Source organism: Crotalus tigris, unplaced genomic scaffold, assembly GCF_016545835.1.
Source record: "Crotalus tigris isolate CLP2741 ecotype Arizona unplaced genomic scaffold, ASM1654583v1 scf7180000018368.3068619, whole genome shotgun sequence".
In the NCBI taxonomy this organism is placed as follows: Eukaryota; Metazoa; Chordata; class Lepidosauria; order Squamata; family Viperidae; genus Crotalus; species Crotalus tigris.
Genome location: NW_024096968.1, coordinates 1665038 through 1689996, shown reverse-complemented (window position 1 = coordinate 1689996; position 24959 = coordinate 1665038). Strand labels below are relative to the sequence as shown.

Genomic DNA, 24959 nt, shown 5'->3' with positions numbered 1-24959 from the left:
TGCTTAGAGAGGGATTTGTATTTTGGCCATGGTCATACGCCCCCAATCAAAGGAAAACCCCGAATCCAGCGAGCCAAAAGGCAGCCCAGCCACCGTGCCCCTCCGGTTCCTTCTTTTCAGCCCCTGGGCATAGACACAGTCACTGCTCCTCACCATAGCTGGGGCAGGACTTGCAAATACCTCTGTCTGCTTCATCCTGCAAAGCGGCGCTCACCCAGCGCTCCTGCCCACTGATATGCCGGCAGCCTTGACTAAAGGCCATGTGCTCCAGCCTCGCCCAGCCATGGAAGGGGGCGGCAACTGAGACCATAGCAGGTTTGCAGCTTGTCAGGGCCCCTCAAAGGCCGCCCAACTTTACTCCGGAATTTTGAGGTTGGAAAGTGGAGGGGCAGCACTGCGTTTGCAGGCATGGTGGCACCTGGAAAGCCTCCAGCTTCCCCCCCCCCACAGCTACCTCCTTCGGAGCCTTCCTGATCCCTATGGGCCTATTTGCATGGCGGCAGGCAAGAGCTGTGGGGGCGGGGAGCAGGAGGATTTCCACCAGGTGCCACCATACCTGCACACATGGCTCTACCCCTCCGCTTTCCAACCCAGAAATTCCAGAGTAAAGTTGGGCAGCCTTTGAGCGCTCCTGACAAGCTGCAAATCTGATGTAGTCTTGCCTGCCATCTTCTTCCTTGGCAGGGTGAGGCTGGAGCATGCGGCCATTAGTCAGGGCTGCCAGCATGGCGGTGGGTGGGAGAGCCGGGTGAGTGCCTCTTTGCAGGACGAAGCAGAAAGAGATACTTGCAAGCTATGGTGAGGAGCAGCGACTGCGTCTGTGCCCTGGGGATGAGGAGAAGGAACCAGAGGGGTGTGGTGGCTGGGCTGCCTTCTGGCCTGCTGGATTTGGGTTTTTCCTTTGATTGGGGGCTGGGGTGGGCTGGCCCCTTGCTATCTCCAGGGCGGCCCCGGGCCAGATGTAAGCACCCTATGGGCATGTCCTCTCTCCCCCTCCCCCTCCCCCTTCTTTTGTCTGCAACTAACTCCTTTCCCCAGGCTATGCACAGCTTCCAGAAGTGCCAGTCAGCTGGAGCCACATGCCAGTCAGCTAGAGCCCGGCGTGGATCCTGGGCACTCAGGCGGTTCCCGCTGACTCTTCCACAGGCCTGTGCTGCGTTGCCACCACTTCAGTTCATCCCAACGCTACACTTTTCTTTTACACTTTTTTTTACAATGTTTTTCAACCCATTATAAGCATACCACCTGCCAGGTGCCGACGTACCACCAGTGGTATGTGTACCACTTGTTGAAAAGCCCTGTTCTATTTGACCCAGAATGAGTCAGTAGTGAGCCAACATGAAAAAAAAGTATTGGTGCTTTACGATTTGCATGAGAATCCTTAAAGCAGCAGCAGCTTTTTGATCAGATTGCTGTAATGAGTACTTGAGAAGTGCTGTGCTTGCCTACATTCAAAGTATTTCTGAATCATTTCAAACTGATCTTTCAGTGATTCATAGCATTGGTTTAAGAGAGCACATCTTTCTCCTGCTTCTAGATGGCCAGACCTTACTGGTTTATTGTGCTTGATATCAATATTTGTTATTACATTTCATTTCTCTAAATAATATGAATAAAAGAATAACAGAGCTGGAAGAGACCTTGGAGGTCTTCTAGTCCAACCCCCTGCTCCAGCAGGAGATCCTATACCATTCCAGACAAGTGGCTGTCCAGTCTCTTCTTAAAAACCTCCAGTGTTGGGGTACCCACAACTTCTGAAGGCAAGCCGTTCTACTGGTTGATTGTTCTCAGTGTTAGGAAATTTCTCCTTAGTTGTAGGTTGCTTCTCTCCTTGATTAGTTTCCATCCATTGTGTCTTCTGGTGCTTTAGAAAATAGGCTAACCCCTCTTCTTTGTGGCAGCCCCTCAAATATTGGAACAATGCTATCATGTTGCTCCTAGTCCTTCTTTTTACTAGACTAGACCAGCGGTTCTCAACCTGTGGGTCGCGACCCCATTTGGGGTCGAACGACCATTTCACGGGGGTCGCCAAACAACGCGATCTGCCATTTTTCTCAGTCGGCACAGGGGGTGGCACCGCGCATGCGCGCTACGCAGGGGCCGGCGCAGGGGCTGCCGCCGCCGCGCATGCGCGCCGCGCAGGGGGCGGCGCAGGGGGCGCCGCCGCGCATGCGCGCCGCCTGCTCATGACCGGGGTCGCCGGTCTAAAAAGATTGAGAAGCACTGGACTAGACAAACCCAATTCTGCAACCGTTTTTCATGTGTTTTATCCTCTAGCCCCCTAATCATCTTTGTTGTCTTGTCTGCATTTTTTCCAGCATCTCAACATTTTTTTTATAATATGGTGACCAAAACTGAATGCAATATTCTAAGTGTGGTCTTACTAGGGCTTTATAAAGCAGTATTAATACTTCATGTAATCTTGATTCTATACCTCTGTTAATGCAACTTAGAATTGTATTGGGTTTTTTTTTTTTTTTGCTGCTGCTGCTGCACACTGCTGGCTCATATTTAAGTGATTATCCACTAGGACTCCAAGTTCCCTATTATAGTTACTGCTATAGAGCCAGGTTTCATTGCTTCATTGTTTGACTGTGTTCCATATTCTTTTCGCTAATTTCCGCACAAATTACTGGTCTTTTGATTGTCATGAAGCGGAAGTAAAATGCAGTAGCGGTGTGGGATACATAATGATGACTAAAGAGTTGAAAGGCTGTCATAGTATATTGATTTGGTCTGTGCCATAGAAAATATTGCTGTATTGTATTCTGTACTAACTCTGTTTGCCAAAGCAGAAAGATGAGATATAAGTTAAATATGTGTATTAATAAACAGTACTGCCTGCTACAATCTGGTACCTACCTTATATTTAGATGGTATCTCCTAGAATTAGCCTCCAAAAAGTATGCTGATCGGAAATTTTGGGAATTGCACTCTCGATGTAGCTGGAAGACAGTATTTAGGTAGGATAAGATTTGTTAGGTGTTTATATATCATCTTTTCACGTGAAACTAGAAAGTTTTTGTGTTCTGTTGAGTACTGTTTTTCTATTAGGATCACCAGAATGAGTGTCAGAAAGGTAAAATTGTCACTTAACTGCTTGCAGCTAAATCTTTTAGTGAACTGAGGTGGTGCAGCAGTTAGAGTGCAGTACTGCAGGCCACTTAGCTGACTGTGTTCAGCAGGTCAGCGGTTCAAATCTCACCGGCTCAAGGTTGACTCAGCCTTCCATCCTTCCGGGGTAGGTAAAATGAGGACCCAGATTGTTGGGGGCAATGTAAATATATATATACATTGCTTACTGGTGTACACCGCTTAGAGAGTGCTTGCACTTAAAGCGGTATATAAGTCTCATAAATAAATAAATAAACTGAACAATATACTGTAGAATAATTCATTCTGACAATATAGACATTTATATTTTGCTTCCCTTAGTTGTTCCTATAAAACTGATTTTGCAACATGATACAGCCTGTGCTCAAGACTAACTGGAATTTGTCCACAAGGTCATGACCAGACTGTCACGACTGACAGTGTGTCATGTTGCAAAATTGCATGCCCAGCTACAATAAAAGTTTGATAAGTTTAGGAACTATTTTTATGAAATATTCAAAGGGGAAGGGGGTGGATTGGTTATATACATCTGTGGTTTTTAAAGGATGAAAATATATGTCTGCAAAGCTTTTTAATTTTCTTTGCTGTTTGTGTTATGCCATTTTGTGTGGTCTTTCATTAAAGAACATACCTGTAATTTGTTAGGAATGAAATTTATTAGACTTGATTATATGAGACTTCTTAACAATCAGTTTCAGTTCTTCCGTCCTACCTCTATCCCCTTATATAGAGAAATGCAATTTTTTTAATTTAATTTGTTTATTTACTTTACATCTCACCTTTCTACTTGTCTGAAAACTTAAAATTACTAACAATTAAAATACAGAATACAAATATGAAAGAATATAAATTAAATGTAATGCTAAAAGTCCATTAAAAGAATTCATCTTGTGCCAAAATGAACTTCAATTTACTCAGGCATTCAACACTTGAAGTTTGCATTCTTCAATTCCCACACATGTATTTATATTAGTATTGTATCAAGGCTAGTAACATAGTTGCAGCGGAGAAGTATTTTCCCTATTATTGCTTAAAATTAATCCCTTTGAAGAATGTTTATTTTGTCATGCATACATTAAAAGAGAAAATTCACCTATACTAAATGAAAAAAATGAACATTTCAGTATTGTTGACGTAGTTCAGTATGACATAGACATACTGGTCTATATATCTTTCTGAATTTTCTAAGCATGAATAATTATATTCTAAACATGATCCCAATTGTTCTCTTACAGAATATATTCAGACCATCATGATGATGGAGGAATCTGTTCAACATGTGGTCATGACAGCCATTCAGGAGGTAAGGAGTTTAAAAATATATATCTTAAAGTTATATAACCAAATTCATATTATGTGAATCTTTAATAGTTCAGAAATATGATCATAGGTGAAATATTTTTTAAACATAAATTAATCATATCTTCCATTTTGCTTTCATGTAGAATGTTTACATTTTTGAAAGTTAATGCATTCCCTTGCCTATTAATTTCCACCGAATCTTTGAATAGGAGCATATTTAGCAGTAGATATTTTAATAACTGAATTTCATTATTATTAATGAAATAGGGAAGGCTCAGTAACTTAGAAAATCTTTGTGAACTTTCCTGTGAGTAAATACCACTGAATTGATTGGGACATACTGAATGATGTGCTGACACCCAGTTCTGGAATTTCCCCCCCAAAATTACATGCATAGAGAAAAAATGTTTTCTAGGCTAATGGTGGCGAACCTATGGCACACATGCCAGAGGCGGCACTCAGAGGCCTCTCTGTGGGCACACGTGCCATTGCCCCAGACTCGCCTCCCCCCACGACCCCCTACTCATCAGCCCCCCTGGACGAGAGTCGCCCCCAAGCCTGGCCCACACAGAGCAGCGCAGCCATGCGCAGTTTAAACAAGACTCTGCCCTCATGCCCCATCAGGCACAGTTGATGCTGCGGGGTGCAGGCAGAGGGTGTGGCCACCATGGCGCTGCTGGGCTGCCTGGGTGATCTGTGGCGAGCCCTGGAGGCAGTGAGTGGCGCTGCAGGCAGGCAGGGTGGGGGACGGAGTGGGGGCAGGGCAGGGGGTGGAGCAGGGACAGGGCCTGTTTTTGGGCACTCGGTCTCTAAAAGGTTCGCCATCACTATTCTAGGTCTTTTCTGAACTTGGTTTTTTTCTTGAATAAATTTCATTACCCGACTATGTAATATTGACATTGGGAGATGAACTTTGTTTTCTGTTTATATATTGTAGTTTATCCTACCAGGCTTGTATCATCCTGTTTGGAAGGATGAGTTCATTGCTTCTTCTTGGTGCCATGCTATTCTTGCTGCTTGCTGAAGTGATTAGGTGCTCACTTCAAAGCTCTGGTGATGTTATCTAGTCTGGTAATGAAATATCCGGAAGAAGGAAATCAAATTCAGAAAACATCTATAGCCCAACAATTCAACCCTGAGCTACATATTCACACTTTTGAATTTATTTTTGTTTCTTGAATCCTGCGGTGTGTGCAGTAGTACTTAATAGTGTATTGGATTTATCATTTTGTTGGAATAGAAATGTAGAACGTGACCATGTTTCTTGTCACATGTACCCACTACAAACAAGTTTCTTGGCTGCTTTATACAGGACTTTTTGGGGAGTGGGGATGAAGAGGTAGTATACTAAGTAAATCTCTAAGAACCAACCTGCACTAATGTGAACGTGATAACACAGAATCAATAACAAGGATTCAATAGATGCTGGTGCAGTTGAGGCACTTGCTTCTCTGCAATTAATGAAAGTAGAAAAACAAGAGATTTTCAAGAGCAGAATATACAGCTATATATTCCAGTAGTGTCCTCTTCCATCCTTTTAGAATGTCTGTTCACAATTGCCGTTCAGTAATACCACCATTTGAAATTTTTCTATTTGCAAATCAAGTTTAATTTATTATTTTTTTTTTGAAATTGGGGAATTATTTTTATCAGTCTCTGATGTACTCTGTATCTTACTGAATTACCAGTATATTTGATAATATCACAATATTTGTTTTTCTTCTTTGTGGCAACTCTAGTTTATGAACAGTATAAGTATTAGTGGCAATAAGTTACATAAAATAATGTTTCTAATTCTTATCTCTCTCCCTAAAATTAGCTATGTTGAACCAAATAGTAAAATGTAAATTGCTTTCTTGATTAAATAAGGACATACCCCACACCCATAATACAGTACCTTGTATTTTAAATGCCCTTAATTCTTACATAGATACAAATGAGTTTTTTGCTTTTTCTAATCCAGTGTGATCTTATTGCAGTTGATGAGTAAAGAGTCTCCGGTCACTGCTGGAAATGATGGTTATGTTGATCTTGACCGTCAGGTATGTAACATCTACTGCTATTTTTTCCTTCCATTTAGTAGAGTTCAGTTTGCAGAATTTTGGAGCCACCCATCTATTTTGCTTTATCAGTTTATTTTTAAAATGTATTTGGAAAAGTGTAAAGGAAGCAGGCAACAAATTAGTGTCTTATTGGAACTGGTAAATTGTAGGAGTTACAATTAACATCAATAAAGTAACATAATTATTCTGTTAGAATCATTGCCAGAAGGCAGCCTTGACAATGTTACACCACATTTTGATTTTTTTTAATCTAGTTACCAGAAATGAGGTCAAAGCAAAAGTACGTTTGTCAGGTCCAGTGTGAAATTTTGAAAGCTAATTAGAGGCAAAGCTGGAGATGCAAAAACATCTGATTTTATAAAAAACTGATACCACTGATATTGAGTAAAAAAAAAACCCAGTATTTTTTCATATTTTCTCTTTACATATAAAATCAAATTTTTAATTTCATTTGTAGCATTATTTTCTTTCTCTGCCATTTTAACAGTCAAACTGGCTTTATCTCAAAAATGCTATGAGTCTTTTTAAACTAGCAATCAGGTTCTTCGCCAATACATATCTCAAAGAAATTGATTACTTTAGAGAAACGCTACTCATGTTATTAAATGCTGTACATTAATAAATTATTGAATATAATATACAAATATAGTATGGAACATAATTGGAAATATGCTTCATGCCATTATTCTCAATAGGCAGAATTAAACTTTGAAAGATTTGGAATTGAATCTTTTTGAAAAATAATTTACTTAATATGAGTAAATTATTTCCCAGCATTCAAATTAGACATCAGCCTGCTTTAGATACACTATTTATTCTTAAGTTGCCGTTATCTTTTATGGTACTTCTAAAGCCATATTAAAGAGTGCTTGGTTGTTACAGCGAATGCTTGATGTAAGCTATTGTTTTGTAGTAAACAGTTCAACATCACAAACACTTTGTAGTTGGTTGAACTGTAATGGGAGCTACTTTGAATGCAGATATGGAGTTGAGTCCTTTATTTCTCTACTTAAAAATGAGCAAATTGTAGGCAAGAACCTGATAGAATAGACAGAAACGAGATAGTTGGATCAGGTAATCTGACCTGGAAAGAGATCTTCCTTAAAGAAGCCAGTCTTCCCTAGTTTACTGCTGTTCAGACGGGCCAGATTCCCCAGATTTTCAATTATGACTTTGAAATTCATGGGTTATAACCCAACTTATCTGGGGAGGCACCATGTTCATAGAAGGTTGTCCCAGAATAAATATCAAAAACTTTGCAGATTTTATCTTTGTTCCTTGTGTTAACTTTCCTGATCCACGTATATACAAAAACAGTTTATTTATTTATTTATTTTATTTTATTTTATTTTTAAAATTTATAAGCCGCCCCACTCCCGGAGGACTCTGGGCGGCTAACAATAAAAACACATAAAACATAACAAAACAAGCAGTACAAGAACAGTCATCCAGGGGTCAGATTTTATAAACCCCAGACCTGCCGGAAAAGCCAGGTCTTAAGCAACCTACGGAAAACCAACAGGCTGGGAGCAGTCCTAATCTCCGGGGGGAGCTGGTTCCAAAATGTGGGCACCATCACAGAGAAAGCCCTCCTCCGCGGCCCCGCCAAATGGAACTGCTTGGCCAACGGGACCTGAAGGAGGCCCAGCCTGTGGGATCTAACCGGACGAAGGGAACTATGAGGTAGTAGGCGGTCTCGCAAATAGCCTGGCCCTGAGCCATAGAGGGCTTTAAAGGTAATAACCAACACCTTGAATTGGACCCGGAGACCAATAGGCAACCAGTGCAGCTCACGGAGGATAGGTGTAACGTGGGTATATCGAGGAGCACCCACTTTCACTCACACGGCTGCATTCTGGACCAACTATAGTCTCCGAATACTTTTCAAGGGTAGCCCCATGTAGAGCGCGTTGCAGTAGTCCAGACGTGAGGTGACAAGGGCATGAGTGACTGTAAGGAGAGCCTCCCGGTCCAGGTAGGGTCGCAACTGGTGCAACAGACGAACTTGTGCAAAGGTCCTCCCAGCCACAGCCGTCAAATGATGTTCCAAATTCAGCTGTGGATCAAGGAGGACACCCAAGTTGCGAACCCGCTCCGAAGGGGGTATATTTTCCCCCGCAAGAGTCAACACTGGACAGTCGACATGATCCTTGGGAGGCAACATCCAAAGCCACTCGGTCTTGTCAGGATTGAGCCTGAGTCTGTTAACCCCCATCCAGACCCTCACGGCTTCGAGGCAACGGCCCATCACATCGGCCGCTTCACTGAGAGAGCTCGGGGAGGAGATATATAACTGGGTATCATCAGCATACTGATAGTTGAAATCAACAGTTACTTTTTAAGGGGAAAGCTTGTAAAGCTTGAAACATTATGTATAATAAAGTTTGTAATGCCTAAATTTATCTGATTGATTACATACCATCAAGTCATTGTGGATTCTTCCTGACCACATAGGTAGATTTTCTTCAGGATGATATGTCCCTAACTGATGCCATCAAGGTATACCCACCTGTGGTCATCCTCCATTAGAGCTGAATCCAGAGATACATGATTGAAACTTAACTACAATTATCTTTAATACTGTTGTTACATGATTTGTGTTACTTGGATGCTGTGGCTCCTAAGTTAATTAGTGTATGAATATCTGGTACTGTATAAACATATTTCCTAAGATGCAACATTTTGCCATGCGTGCACAAGAGAAAAATATTGATGTAGGTTTTGTCTCCATGAAACAGAAAGCTTTGCCGATAAATTGTCAAAATAAATTAGGGGGCATGCATAATTATTTTAAATATGGATTAATTATTTGGATTACTAACCTTTTTTATTTTTCATACCACTATTTTTAATAAAAATATTTTTTATTTAAAAATACAGTTGAAGAAAACAACGGAAGAATTAAATGAAGCCTTAGCAACCAAAGAAGAAATTGCTCAGAGATGCCATGAACTAGATATGCAAGTAGGCACAGTATTTTGCTGTTATTTGCAGTATTCAATGAACCAGGGGAATGTAGTCTGTAGCCTTTCAGCTCTTTTTTTATGAACCTACAGCCACTGTATAGTTTCCCATTCTGAGGTAGAAAGGATAATTTATGCTCTGACATATGCTATACCTGGATTAGAAAACATCTGCAGATCACCACTCCAAACAGGGAGAAACTGAACAACTCTGCCCATCTAATAACAGTGTTCCCATATTGTGGTTTTTGCCTTGCTCATTGTTACTGTATCAAAACACCCCAAATCCTTCCTATGAAAAGTGAAAGAGTTGGTTTGGTTCATAAGCAAACAGTCTGTAAGGTCGACTGAAATAATACATTATTTTAAACAAACAAGCAAACTTCAAAGATCTTTTAGAACTACTTCTAGTAGTAGAACTCTGCCTTTATACTTGTCCTACATAAGTCTCCTTCCTGATTTCTGTTTCTTAGCAAATCAAAGTCTTTTTTTTTTTGTTCAAGTATACCAATAAATTAGGGTTGGTCGTAAAAAGAACTAGTGCATGAGGAGCAAATTTGTGATCCTGAGTCTTGTTTGCGTCAGAACCAATGGTACACATAATTATTGGTAACTTAAAATCAGTCAATCTTGTATCATTGAGTGTATACTGTTAAAACTGGGAAATTGACCTGAGATAGCACTATATTTTTATTGCTACAAATTCCAGCATCTTAGTTTAGTGAATCATATGAAGGAAGACGAGTCCAAATTTTTGTTTTGAGTAGCATTTTATACCTGGCAATATGGACTTGAATGGACATAGATGTAGATTTATTGCCTTATTAAATATCCACAGAATATTTATACAATACTCTAATATTTTCAGAGAGAGACAGTTAGTGTGGTTTAGTAGTTAAGATGCTGGACTAGGAATAGGGAGGGTCAAGTTTTAATCCTTTTATTTATTTATTTATTTTATTTTTTTTAGGGATGAGTGATTTTGAGCAAGTCAGTGTCTCTCAATCCTAGATTGGGAAGTTGAGAAACATATATCTGCCAATTTGTACTGAACCAGCATAATACTATATGACTTTCAGTGAAGAGGATTTAAGTTGCACTTAATTGATCCTGAATGATGATGGTGATGATGAAGATGATATTTTAGGGGAACTCCATATAATTTGATTCTTAAAATATCATTACAAATCAATGTTTATAGTGTTTCTAAATAAATCTTGCTGGTTTCCTTAAAATATTAGTCCCAAATAACTATAGCTACAATTGCAATCTTATGAGTTCATTGTAGAAGTAATAATAGCAGAATCCTTCAAGGTATTTTAATTTCAGAAGAAGTTACATCCAAATTATTCTGGTTATGTAGTAGGGTTATAGGTGAATGAGTACATGTGGGGATGGATACAGAATATATTTGTTGCACGTGTAGGCAAATACACAAGCCCCAGTTGTTTGTCCTAGAAGGAAGTAATACCGGTAAAGTAATATTTCATTGTAACACATGGTTCAGATTCAAAGCATTGGACTGTTTTTCCGTAATATTACCAAAGTATGCTCTTGGTCAACCGTGGTGCATTTATTGTTGCATTTTGGTTACAGGTTGCTGCTTTGCAGGAAGAGAAAAGTAGTTTGCTAGCAGAGAACCAGGTCTTAATGGAACGCTTAAATCAGTCTGATTCCATAGAAGATCCAAACAGCCCAGCAGGACGTAGACATCTACAGCTACAGACACAGTTGGAACAGCTCCAAGAGGAAACCTTTAGGTAAAGTTCCACAATAATGGACCAGCTATTAAAGAAATGCTTATTTCATTCTTGTCTGCCATTAGAATGAAGAGTTTCCAATCAATTTTACCATTAATTTTATTGTTAAACAAATCAGGATAAAAATACGGCTGCGTACAACAACGTTAATAGTATAATTTATAGATTAATAGTAATAATGAAAAGAAAAGAAAAAAATTACAAGTATCTGCAAATTATATTGAAACAACTCCAAGATATTTATCTTCAATCAATGCCCATTTCAGAACTTGATAAGTAACACATATTCAAACCTTTCAGTTGTATAATTGTTTTATTCAGCCTCAATAAGTTCATCCAAATCTATTAGATAATTGCATTTGCAATTTGTTATGCAATGATTTCAGTCAGATTATATAATCTTTATTATTGTGGTCACCAGCCAACAATATTTAGAAAACCTAAATATTAAAAATAGTAAAATTCTAAAGGTACTTTATGAATAAAATACTATAAATTCTTCTTATTACTAAATGATTATGTATGTCTGTGTCTGTAACACTTTTGGGGTCAGTGACTAATGAGGTGTAAATTAAACCTGTATCGCTGGCATGCTAAGGATTAAAGAAGAAATTTGCTGTATAAAGCAATAAGAGCTGAAATAAAATGTCTATGTTGATGGTGATTTATATCAGGAACTGTAAAACCTTTTACAGTTGCCAATAATCCTAAAAATAAAAAGCCAATAAGTTTGCTGCTTTTATGCCAGTTTTGCATAAAAGTGGTATTGATCATTAATGCTATTTGTTTTGCTGACTTTAAAAATACATAATGAAAAGGCTACTTGAAGTCTTGCTTCTAACTTCCTGGATATATTTCTGTCTAATTTCTCATTATTTGCTGTATGGCTTAGGTAGAGGATCTAATTGGTAGCTGGACCTGAATCTATAGAATACTTTCATTACTTTAGAGAAAACAAATGGTTTTCAAAGGCTCTATGCATATGCATGTTTTTTTTAGTATGTAGTATTATTTATATGGCCACTCAACTCTTAGACGATAACATGACATAGAGCATTAAAAAACAACAACATGGCAGTGACAAATACAACCACACAGGTCACTTGATTGACTTTAAATCAACCTGTAGTCCCCACACCAATTAATAAAACCATGTCTGTGCCTGAATATATGTACCTAATAAGAATTAAGTTACAGTTTTTGCAAATTTTGAGTGAGTGAAAATTTGGTGTTTTTGAAGGTTTTCTGAATATCCCAGAGATTTTTTTCCCCCTTAATTGGCAAAACACTATTCAGTGTTATTTATTTATTTATGTTTAAAAGTAAACACACAGAAGAGAAGAAAACTGCAAATCTTGATTGTGAGTGCTTTCCCCTATGTAATATATTGTAGTGTTTTATTTCAGATTAGAAGCAGCAAAGGATGATTATAGAATTCGTTGCGAAGAGTTAGAAAAGGAAATTGCAGACTTGCGGCAACAAAATGAAGAATTAACAAATCTGGCTGAAGAAGCTCAGTCACTGAAAGATGAGATGGATGTATTAAGGTAAATCATTTTTAACCCTTTAGATTACTTTCTGATATAGTTTCATTGTCTGTTAATTAGAGTAAATCCAACATTGCATTCATTCATTTCATTCATTCATTGGTTCATTTGTTTGTTCATTCGTTCAATAATTTCTATAGCTGTCCATCTCAGTCAATTACTCTGGCCAACTGCAATTGAAAATACTAAAAACATTTTAAAATATAAAAAACACTAAAAACATCCAGATTAAATATATGTAGGAACAAGAAACTTGGCCAGTTAGCAATATAGCCAAGAAACGGGGAGCCTCTAACACATTCAGCACCCCAGACATGGGAATAAAGCCAGGTTTTTAAGGCCTTATGAAAGGCTAACAAGGGTTGGGGCCATTGTAATCTCCGAAGGAAGGATGTTTCATAGAGCAGAAGCCACTGTGGAAAAAGGTCGTCTTTTGGTTCCCACCAGTCAACACTCTTTAGTTGATGGGATCTGCAGCATGCCCATTCTGCTTGATCTAGTTGGATGGGTAGAGACTCTTGGAAAAAGATTATCTCTCAGTTACCTTGCTCCTAAAGTTGTCTATGTTCAATAACACAATTTTTACATGTGATGCTTCCTGAAAATTGTCTATTGGCTCCAATTAGTATAAAGTACTATAGTAAGCAAGATCACTACCACCAATGTAAACTTATCTGGATGCTTAGATTCTACTTCCAGGTTAAATCACTGTGAGAATTGGACATGGGGCTTTACAGTTGTGCTGCTGTGCTCTGTCTTAATTTTTTGGGCAGTAGCTGTCCATTTACTATAGCTTGGACAGTTTTATATTATGCTGTAGGATTATTATGTCTTCATCAACTTGTTCTGAATCCATCTTTTAAATTCCTTGGCAGTTGCCATGAGATTTCAGATGAAGAACTGGCAAGTACTCTAGGGGCATATAGCATTGACAAGAGTGACCCCTCCAAATTTGGAGGTGTTCCTCCAAATACAAAAAGTAAAATAAAATGGTCTTTCCTATTGTTTGTTTCCAAGAGGATTCAAGTCCCAACACTGGGAAGTCCCAATATGCCATTGCTGAATGCAGCCAGGAATACACCCTAACGTTAACCACCCCACTTGGGTCTTGCAGTGAATAAAGACTCCTGGGACATTTCTTTTCTCCAAGAGTATAACTTACTAGACTAACATAATTACAGAAGTAGCGAAGCCAACTCGGATAAAACATAATTAACTTTCCCTTTCCCCCTTGGTGTGCCCATAATTATTTTTGCTTGGGTAACAGGGTCTTTGACATTCCCAGCAAATGACCTTGGGAGGCTGGCATTGTCTCAGGCTTTGAGCCGGATTCTTGATATTCCTTTAAACTCTCCCCACACCCCTCCCACTGTAGCTGATGTCTGGCTGTGAACGGGAGTTGCGAAGCAAGCCGATTTGCAGCCATGACACCTGTCTTCAGTGGAATCAAGAGTTGCTGTATGTATTTTCCTGTCCCATTTCCCTGCAAGTAGCACAGCTTTAAGATATACTTAAGCAGATGAATCTAAGGCCACTCTTCCAATAAACTGAAAAGAGATTCTAATAACTAAATCTTGGCAACACTTCTCTTTCTAGGCACTCATCCGATAAAGTTGCCAAGTTAGAAAGCCAAGTAGAATCGTACAAAAAGAAGCTAGAAGATCTTGGGGATCTACGGAGGCAAGTGAAACTTTTGGAAGAGAAAAACACAATGTACATGCAAAACACAGTGAGCTTGGAAGAAGAACTGAGGAAAGCCAATGCAGCTCGCAGCCAATTGGAAACATATAAGAGGCAGGTGAGGGCAGGAACTAAGAGAAATATATTCTGACAATCTTACAAATAATTTATGCGGGTCACCTTGCCCTTTCTACTGAGAGCCAGCGTGGTGTGGTAGTTTGGGTGCTGGAATAGGCATGAGGTGCTCCCAGACCTGAGATTAGTTTGTTTGCCAAATCCCTAGGTTTTTTTTCCCCCTGATTATGTGTTGAGTGATTTTATCTGGATGTATATGTAATTTTCTCTGTTAAATTGTAATTGTTTTTTTTCCTTCCTTTTTATTATGTAGAGCTAATTGGGAGTCAGATAATTTTTCAGTCAAATCAGAGTTGCTTCGGATGTTCTATTAATTTCTTCCTGTGACTTAGTTTATATGTAAATTAGACAACTATGGCTTTTTACTATATCAAGGTTATGTTATGTTATGTGCAACCAGGCAAATGAATTATGAGGAACATATTTATGCAGCTTTATTCTCAAAGCAAGATTTTAGTATTGGACTGTGATCTTTAATTAAATCATGGGGTAATCTTGAACACAAAGTTCTTTAGTTACCAATTTTGTTTTCATTTGTATCTTGGTATAGTTCCTGATTGAATTCATTTCTGTTTGTTATATATTTCAGTGAAAGAACAGACTTGAATAGGAAATATAACTTTGCTAAATCAAAATGGGGAAATATCTAGTGGTTGTGGGATATAAACTCATCTTATTCTTTCATCAATAAAGTTATATGTTCTTTTCAATGCTCAGAGTCCAATTATTAACATTACTATTACTTAATATATTGCATACTATATTATAATAAATAGAAGAAATAATTAAATAATAAACCATTTGTATATTTCAGAATGCAAGACTGTCATTCCATGTTTCCCAACAGTACTGATTGCCACTGCTATGTTTTAATACAATACTTTATTGTTATGAAAAGAAACCTAAGCAAATTTCTGTATATTCCCTGTGTCTCTTCGTTGGAGCATTTTGAAGCTTCTGTTTAACCTCACAGGAAAAAAAAAATATTTGTTATGTCTGAATTCAGTATAGAATTTAAAAGATTAAGACATTGTAAATGAATTTAACCAGGTTTAAATCCATAGTTGTGGATTTGAATATATCTAATTAATTGAAATGAGAAGCTGAACCTTCTGATCTTGTGGTTGCTTCAGAGGAGAGGAGGAAGGAAGGAAGAAGGAAATTTAAAGGTTGTTGTGATTTGTCTTATGTTTATTACTGGCTCTTAATGAAGATTTACACTTTTATATTGATAAATTGTGATCCCTTTTGCTATTGCAGATAGTTGAACTTCAAAACAGATTGTCTGAAGAATCCAAAAAAGCAGACAAACTAGAATTCGAGTACAAGATGCTGAAAGAAAAAGTAGATAGTTTCCAAAAAGAAAAAGATGTATGTATTCAACCTATAAATGTTGCTGTTCCCTTTTATACCTAAAATATTGATAATTAAAGTGGCTATTTTAAACATAGTGTATATATGTTTATTATGCATGTGTAGTCAGCTGTCTGAATTCTTCAGTTGTGGTTTTCTACTGGTCTTTTTTACTTTTCTTTTGATCTTGGCTTTTTACATAATCCTTTTTTAATATCCTCTGCCATTTGAGGATTCAGTGATACAATTTGTTTGTAACATATGTTCTTAATAATTCAGTTTTGCTTTTTTGAGTTCTTTGTGCAAGTTTTCATTACTATTTTATTCAAGTCTGGGTTTGTCCCATAGATGATTTAATTAATTTGCTAGTTGAGAGCAAAAACAAATTAAGTAACTACTTAAAGAAAACAGATAAGGATGGGAAACAGGGTTGTATCGTTATGACGCTTATGCTTAACTAATACCAAACCATAATTTAAATTTATTTATAAACCTATTGTGTTTTCCTCTGTTTTCTTTTTATTAGGTTTTATATATTGTGTTAATGTGCATACTTTTAGGTCTAGATTATCATGTTCAACTTTTCTTCCAAGTAAAAAAAAATTCTTCCTCATTTTCTTTATCACAGATTTTATAATAAAGTTTGAAATCTATATTTCTGTCTATTCAATTAGATTATCTTTTCTTATAATCCATATACAGTAATAAACTGAGCAGAGTAGAGGATTTAATTGTTCATTAGCCGAGGGATAATAAGTTTTGTGATAGGCTAGTGTACTTAAGCAAACATTGCTCTATTGATAGACCATAATGTACTGCAGTTCTCTTTTACTGTTGCAGATGTATCATGATAATCCACATATCAGTTGTAGACTTTTGACCTAGTTTTTGTTGACTGGATCCTTGCTTCCATTAATATGGAACATTGTACAATATGATTTCTGCTTACTTTATCATTAGTATTTTCTCTGACTATTGTTAAAAGGTTTCATGGAAATATTGGGCCATATTATGTGATACATAATTAAATATTCCTTCCCATTTCATAACTCCGACCTATTATATATTTCAGAAATACTAGTTGACTTGTTTTCCCCTGAATTTTAAATTCATAGTAGATTTTAGAATGTTTAGATATGTAATTAAAACATATTGATATATGACAAGGAAGTATGAGTACCAGTGAAGTGCCATCTGAACAGCTGAGGGAAAAAAAAGTCAATTGGGGGAGCTGGATTTGCTTAATAACTATAGTAATCCATTTAACAACTGCAGTAAAAATGATTATAAAAAATCATGACCAGTGACATGATAACTCACTTTATAATCATCCCGACTTATGACTGAAATTCTGGTTCCAGTTGTGATTGTAAGATGAAGACTATCTGTAACATAATCTCATCCTTTTTGAACTATCTATTGGAATAGTGAAATATCTCTCTTTTTAAAATCTGTAGAGGCTAAGGACAGAGAGAGATTCTTTAAAGGAAACCATTGAAGAGATTCGTTGTATAAAAGCACAAGAAGGACAACTAACTACTTCAGGTAAGATTCTGGAAATGTAATAGTTTATAAGAAAATTATATCCTTTATTAAAACTTGCATCACTTTTTTCATTTTGGTGTCTTCTTGGAGTATGAAAAGGAATAGTACTGACTTAGGAACTATTTGTCGTGTAAATTGTTTAGAATTAGGACAAATTGCTGTTTACCAAATTGTGAATTTTTATTGCAGGCTTGAAAATGTATATATTTAGGGATATTTTTATGAAAGGATAATGTTTTGCTATTTTTTTTACTCTGAATTGTATGCTTAAGTATTTATTGGGTTTGGATAGGAGAGTTAAACTGAAACCACAGTATTTTTTCATCTTCATTTACTATTCTATTCTGTTTAATGTTTTCTTTCTTCTCCATTCCCTAAAAAAGGATTATTACCTTTGGAAGGTCAAGAATCTTCTGACAGTTTAGCAGCAGAAATTATTACTCCAGAAATAAAGTAAGATAAACATAAAATATTTTTATATGGTCATGCATTTAGCTTCATATATTACTGACATTTTAACAGGACTAAGATTAATAGTTCTTACTGATCTTGCCCAGTTTAAAATTTTATCTCTGTTTAAGTTTATTAAAAATGGGTTTAATCTTCCTTAGGCAAATATTTGAATCAATTTAATCCTTCCTTGAATTTCACAAGAATTGTGAGTGCATTTTTATCTCCTTTCTCCTCTTTTCATTTTTTTTAAACTAAACTATTGAAGACCCTGTTGAATAAAAGGAGATGGGGAGTTATACATGGTCTATTTTATGAGAGCAGATTAGCATAAAATAGACCAAAAATTGATGGTATTTACTGTAACCTCACTTGTTTAATTTGTTCAGTTTCAGTTATACTTTCTGTTTTCCTCTCTGGAGCTTCTTGATGCTCTTAAATGGAAATTAATATTGGAGTAATTGAGTCAAGCTAGTATTAAAATTATGTTTCTTAACTTTATGGAGTTAGAGATGGTTTATAAAATATACCAATAAAATTGATTAGTGCATGTTAAACTAGAGCTAGCTAGAAAATAAATATCCTCATTTCTGTCGCTTTAAAAGTATGAATTAGTGTTTTCTGAGTTTCTGTGGGTACACGCGAAAAATAGGAATCTGGAGGTTGTTAACCTTCATTGAATGGCAGCAATGGAAGAGCCAAAGATAAATTGTACAAAAATTGAGCAGCTTTCTGAAGAAAAGCAGGGGGAAAATTATTCTGTTAGGTGACAGGAATGGATGATTGGAAATAAGAAAGAGAATACAAAAATGGGATTGATGCATATAAGTAATCCTCATTTATTGATCACAGTTGGGATTGGAAAATTGGTCCTTAAACAGAATGGTCATTATGTGAAACTATGGCTGATCATTAGAACTTACTTCAGCTTTCCTATCTGTGAAGGTTGCAAATGAGAAGCTTGGTCCTAAAGTTATTTTTTCATCACCATCGTAACTATGAATGTTCATTGCAGTTGCTAAATGAGGACTACCTGTACAAATTGAAAAGGAATGAATCTAAAAACCATAATTGATGTGATTATTTATGGTGAAAAATTGTTTCTGATGAAAGATTGATTTAGTGAAGGATACAAGGGAGATGAGAATTTCTAACAAGCCATTTTTTGCCTCGGAAGTGAGCTTGGGAGAAAATGGATATGGAAGTTAATCTAGGTTTAGTTATACAGAAAGAGTAAGGATTTGATCACAAAAGTAATATATGAAGAAAGAATAAATGAATAAGGGGAAGAACATGAAAATCATGGATGGGTGGAGCTAATGAGATCTTGTAAAAGAGAACAATTAACATAGACTATGTGAAGTAATGTGTAGATACGATGGAAGCAAAATGGTTTGCAAAGATAGAAAGACTGGAGAAGTATACCAATGATGTTGTTGTCAACTGGATGAAGCTATTGGGGGGGGAGGGCTGAAAGTTTGTGACCCTTTTTGGATTCTCATTATTTCTGCATAAATATGATCTAATGCAGTGGTTCTCAACCTGTGGGTCGGGACCCCATTTGGGGTCGAACGACCATTTCACGGGGGTTGCCAAACAACGCAGTCCGCCATTTTTTTCCCCCTTTTCCTTAGCTGTGCTACTCTCTTTTATTCTATTGGCTTTTGAAAGCCAATAGAATAGACTCTCTTGAATAGAGTCTAATTCTATTGGCTTTCAAAAGCCAATAGGAATTGTCCAGGCTGTCTCTGCCCTGCTGAGCCCGCCAAAAGTCCCATTCTGCAAACGGTGCTGCACCAGTTGAGTAGTCCTCGACTTACGACCGGTTGAGTAGTCCTCGACTTACGACCGGTTGGGGGTCGCGGCATTAAAAAGGTTGAGAACCACTGATCTAATGCAAGTCCTAAAATTAGATCAAGAAGACTGAATTAAACAAATTTATTCATTTATTGAGAAAAATGATCCAAAGTAGATTGATGCTGTCCAACATATGTAGGATGGTTACTTCACAATGCATACTTTCTATAGGGATGGTATTGCTCTTTCCCAGAGTGTGACACTATTTCATTACTCCTGCTTTGTTTCCCAAGGGAAAAGCTTATTCGCCTTCAACATGAAAACAAAGTGCTAAAACTTAAACAGGAGGTGTCTGACAACGAGAGGGTTGCTTTGCTGCAGAGTCTCTTGGACGATGCCAATCTGAGAAAGAATGAATTAGAAACAGAGAACAGGTAAGAAGGTGCTGTTTTTCTTTTAGAGTAGTAAGGTGGAAGCGGATTGGAACCACTTGCTTCCACTTTAAAGATATTAAAAAGAACATTTTTTGGCTGGGACTGCACATTATTATTTATGGTAAGGTCTGAAGACTTCAAGGGTATATTGGAGTGGTGAGGTAATAACATCACTAGAGTGAGGGTCAGAATGTGTGTCCTTTTTTTAAAAGGACATTTATGTGTTAAGCCTAATAGAGGCTTTACTATATGCACCTTGCTATAATTTCTGTAGCAATATATTATCCATTGCAGGCTTGCTGCGCCTGTCGCAACTTCACTAAAGCCCTTTTAGTCAGGCTGTTTCAGGGTGACCCAGGATGGCCTTCATGGCTACCGTAATGGTCCTGAGGCACAAGGCCACGCCATACTTCACCCACTCCTAGCAACCCTTTATTTTGTCCTGTTACCATTCTCGTGATGTTGACGTGGGGTTGGAGTTTGAGAGACTTTGAGACTGCCCGAAGAGCAAGAACCAAAACTTAGTATCTCACTCAACACCTGAAGCAGTAAAAGAGGAAATAAAGAAGAAGAGAAAAAGAAGAAGACTATATCCCAAAGATACTTTTTTCATGAAGCAACTGGACTTTCTTTCTTTTTTTTTTTTGAAGATATTTCGCTTCTCATCCAAGAAGCTTCTTCAGCTCTTGACTGGATGGTGGGGAATGGAAGGATTTATACTCCTTGCAGTCAGCTGGTCATTTGCATTCTTTTAGAGAGCCGTTGAAGCCACCTGGAGGTTTATATGTGTTGTCAGGGTCACCTAAGTAGTGCAAATGGGTGTGGAGCCTTCTTGGAACTGTTGAAAGGACTGTGTGATAGATGCCATATCCCTCCCGTTCTGTTGAGAGAAGGCTGTTCAATTTTGACATAGATGGCCTCTTTGACCCCTCTTTCAAACCAATGGTCTTTTCTGTCCAAAATGTGAACTTTGCTGTCTTCAAAAGAGTGGCCTTTGTCTTTTAAATGCACCCTAACCCATTTGCACTCAGGTGTCCCTGACAACACAGATAAACCTCCAGGTGGCCTCAAGGACCCTCTAAAAGAATGCAAATGACTAGCTGTCTGCAAGAAATATTCCACATCCATCCAGTCAGAGCTGAAGGAGCTTCTTGGATGAGAAGCGAAATGTCTTCAAAGAAAAAAGAAAGTCTAGTTGCCTCGTAAAAAAGCAACTTTGGACAACTGTGACCTGTATGACTGAGAATCTCCATAGACAAGAAGACTATATGTGCCCATTTTTGTGCTGGTTCCAATTGAAGCACTTGAGAAACTCCATTGAGAAAAATCATCAGTTTGGAATGTATTTTAGCGGGGTGATCTTGAGCTGTTAGAGATGCTGGAAAAATGAGAACGAGAAATAATATGGAGCCTACGGCAGAAAAATCATCCACTTGATTAAAATAACACTATCTTTCAGATAGTCTGTGATGTACTTATCACATGTTTGTGACTTCATTGACTTCTACCATAATTTAGGAAGAGACGTAGTACTATTGTTTCATAGCACATTAGCAGGAGAATGTGCTAATAAGAAAATAAAACCTTAAAGCCATTATTTCAATAAGTATTTCTAAATACCCACAAGATCCTTGTCAAGCAGATGATTCATTTAGGAGAAAAATAAACCCATTGGTGCTTCTTAAAAGTTAAATCTTGTTTCTTATTTCTAGGCTTGTAAATCAGAGATTGCTTGAAGTACAGTCTCAGGTTGAAGAATTACAGAAGTCTTTGCAGGAGCAAGGATCAAAAGCTGAAGATGTAAGTGGAAAGATACACAAATACATGGTCCCAAATGTTCTAGTGCCCCCTACTTTCCTGCTAAAAATATTTTTTTTTCTGTCAAATTTCATTACCTTCATATCTAAAGGCAAAATGATGTCATTTTCAGTTTCTATGCTTTTAATTGATGAAGTACCTACTTTCTGCCCCCCCCCCAATATTCTTAGTGAAATCCAATTGATTTTCTCAAAATAAAAGCTGATGGTTAAAAAAAAATAGCCTACATTGGCATTCAGGTCTCTGTCAGAAACCTGATGGGACAGTCAAAGGAACAGCTGAGATGGGATGGGATTGGAGTAGATATTTCCAGCTGGAGGCTCAGCTGGCATCTATTTTTAAACCTATACACGTGGCAATAGTAAAAATTACAACTTTTGGGTAGTTAATAATTTACTTGATATAAAGATTTATTTTCTGACCTACAAGCAATATATATCAACGTAGTGCATAAATTGAAACTATGATAACATGAGAGTATGGTTTTTCCCTTCTAGAAATAATAAACGCATTGGAGCAAATCAAACAAATAAGTTGCTTAATATGTTCGCAGCACAAGTCTACCCTAAGTGCTGAGACTCCCAATGCCCTCCTCTTTAATTTTGTGAGCAAAACCACCTTAGATTTGTACATTCAATCATTAAGGAGAAACTGTCATTTAAAATCTGATTTATTATACAAATAAAGAACCTGAGGTTTGGATAAAATATATTGTAAGCATTGTGTTGGTCTCCATCACAGATTATATTTTAGGCGCATTTGGCAAATTATTGTCACATATTGCCTCGAAACCTTGTCCATGCCCCCCAAAAATTGGGATTATAATGATCCCTTTTTTATTATTCCATATTTGAGTTCGCCTTTTTGTAAAGTTAACCTTGTTTATTGTAGCACCTGCTTTGAGTATGAACGCTCACTCCTATCCTTAACACACCTTTGTGGTAGTTTTTCAGAATTCTCTAGTGGATGAGATAGGAGAAAGAAACCTTAGCGAGCACAGAAAGAGAAGATAATGCGCATGCTCTGTGAGAATGCCTTGCTTTAATTGTATTATCTTCAGAAAAGATACTAAATAGTTTCTTCTGTTGGCTGCTGTTCACTTCGTACTAAACTGTCGCCTCTGTCTCTTGGCATGGGTTTCTGCGCAAGGCTATTGTGAGTATGGCTTCCTATTTATTTCAACCTGCTCTGAATCAGTCTCATTTGTGGCTCAAATGTTTTTTTTTTTAAAAAAACACCATTTAATTGGACAAGATTTCAGTTCTTTTTTGCATGCTACCTGTGTTATCTGTGCGTCGTTTGATTATTTTTGTATACATTGTCCTTCCGGCAGCTTCTACACATGTCTTGTGGCATGTTTTCGTAGAAACGGGTATACAAGTGATTTGAAATGTCTGAGGTTGCACCTAAATTAAGAATTTAATCCATTAGGGGTTTCCTCAAATTACTTTTCGAGTGACATGGACCTTATATTTATATTTAGTTGAGATGGTTTAATATACAGTAGTGGCCAAAATTGTGGAAACCTTTTGGGAAAAGTGTATTTTTGAGGTTTGATGGCTAATAACACCACTTTTTTTTAGTAATGCCATACAATTATATATCAATGGAAAGGTAATTTAATAAAGAATGTAATACAACAAAGTTTGTTCAATTATCTGTACTGTGTTCTATTATAGCCAAATATCTAGAAAGAGGAAGCACAACTTGCTTAGGTTGGTATCAGGTAGCTTTTCTTCATTTGATTGTAGCCAATGAGCATGAGTGTTTAGAGAGCTAATCAGGTTCATCTTGTTTTGGCAGTGAGCCAATCAGATCACAGTAGGATTCAGTTATTGATGTCATGTATTGAAGCTGAGAGGAGGACATTTATCAGTGTGTTATGTGATCGCTATCAAGTTGGTTGGGGTTTTTTGCGTTCTTTCATTTAGTGAGCTTGCAAAACATAATAAAATTAAAGTAATGGTGCGAAGAGTTGACTGGTTGCCCAGAAATCGATGTAAAATAGTATTATTAAGTGAACAAGGCTACAGTTATAAAGAAATTAGAAGAAAAATTGGTGGAAACTTAACCAAAGGTGGCATTTCTACTGTACACTTTTCCCAAAAGGTTTCCACAATTTTGGCCACTACTGTAGTATAAAATTCCTTCATACAGTAGGAATTGATGTGAAATACTAGTGCAAGTAATCAAACTATGGAAAGGGCTTTGGTGTTGTCATGTGTGAGCTAACCCAAATAAATACATTGTTGGTTTGTGAAACACTTAAAACACCCATGGTAATATATATCATCCATAAAATGTCCATGGTAAAATTTCAAAAGACATTTCAGCATATAGTCCCAGCTATAATGCTGCTAAATTGGATTATATTTACAGTTCCTTCATCTCAGTCCACTGAGAATCAATCATGTCTCTCTGTCTCTGGAAAAGAGATAAAGGGAGCATAACTCTTGTTGATTTTTGCTTGAACCCTTAGTGGCTTTTGACACAGCTGACGCCAATATGCTCCTGGATTATCATTGGGAGTTGGAGTGTTTAATATGTTGTAAATGGGGTTTCACATTTCAGAAAGAATGGGTCCAGAGGAGCTTTTAAAGTCATCATTATCATTGGAGGTCCAGGTGACCTCTGTAGTTAGGACTGCCTATTGCTATTCATTGATATATAAATTATGTCCTTTCTTGTACAGAGATAATCTAACTATACTTATTCACATGCTTGTAACTTCATACATAAATTATAGCAATGTTCTCTATATTGGTCTGCCCTTGTATTCTGTACAAGTTGCATCAGTTAGGTTGCTGAGTGACACATGAGCTACGCTCATATTATGACTCTTTTGAAGTAACTGTTATGGCTGCCAGTTAGTTGCTGAACCACTTTCAAGTTTTTGGTTATGACATATTAACCCCTAAATAACTTGACCCAAATTGCCTTCATATTACTAGACTGGGTTAGTAACTAGTTACTAAAATCATCAGACGTGGTCCTGCTC

General features: G+C 37.3%; 1 protein-coding gene across 3 annotated transcripts in view; it reads left to right on the top strand.

Moving 5' to 3' along the window:
- Positions 1-24959, top strand: part of HOOK3 (hook microtubule tethering protein 3) — a 55003-nt gene that overhangs the window by 20992 nt on the left and 9052 nt on the right. For 2 of the 3 annotated variants that reach the window (XM_039351001.1, XM_039351004.1), the window contains exons 6-17: positions 4350-4417; positions 6396-6458; positions 9360-9443; positions 11039-11202; positions 12609-12749; positions 14346-14547; positions 15825-15935; positions 17375-17462; positions 17846-17915; positions 20003-20143; positions 21856-21943; positions 23111-23116. In XM_039351001.1, the coding sequence (XP_039206935.1) occupies positions 4350-4417; positions 6396-6458; positions 9360-9443; positions 11039-11202; positions 12609-12749; positions 14346-14547; positions 15825-15935; positions 17375-17462; positions 17846-17915; positions 20003-20143; positions 21856-21943; positions 23111-23116 (1226 nt within the window). The remainder of the gene's footprint in view (positions 1-4349; positions 4418-6395; positions 6459-9359; positions 9444-11038; positions 11203-12608; positions 12750-14345; positions 14548-15824; positions 15936-17374; positions 17463-17845; positions 17916-20002; positions 20144-21855; positions 21944-23110; positions 23117-24959) is intronic. The other variant, XM_039351002.1, reaches the window with a different exon arrangement.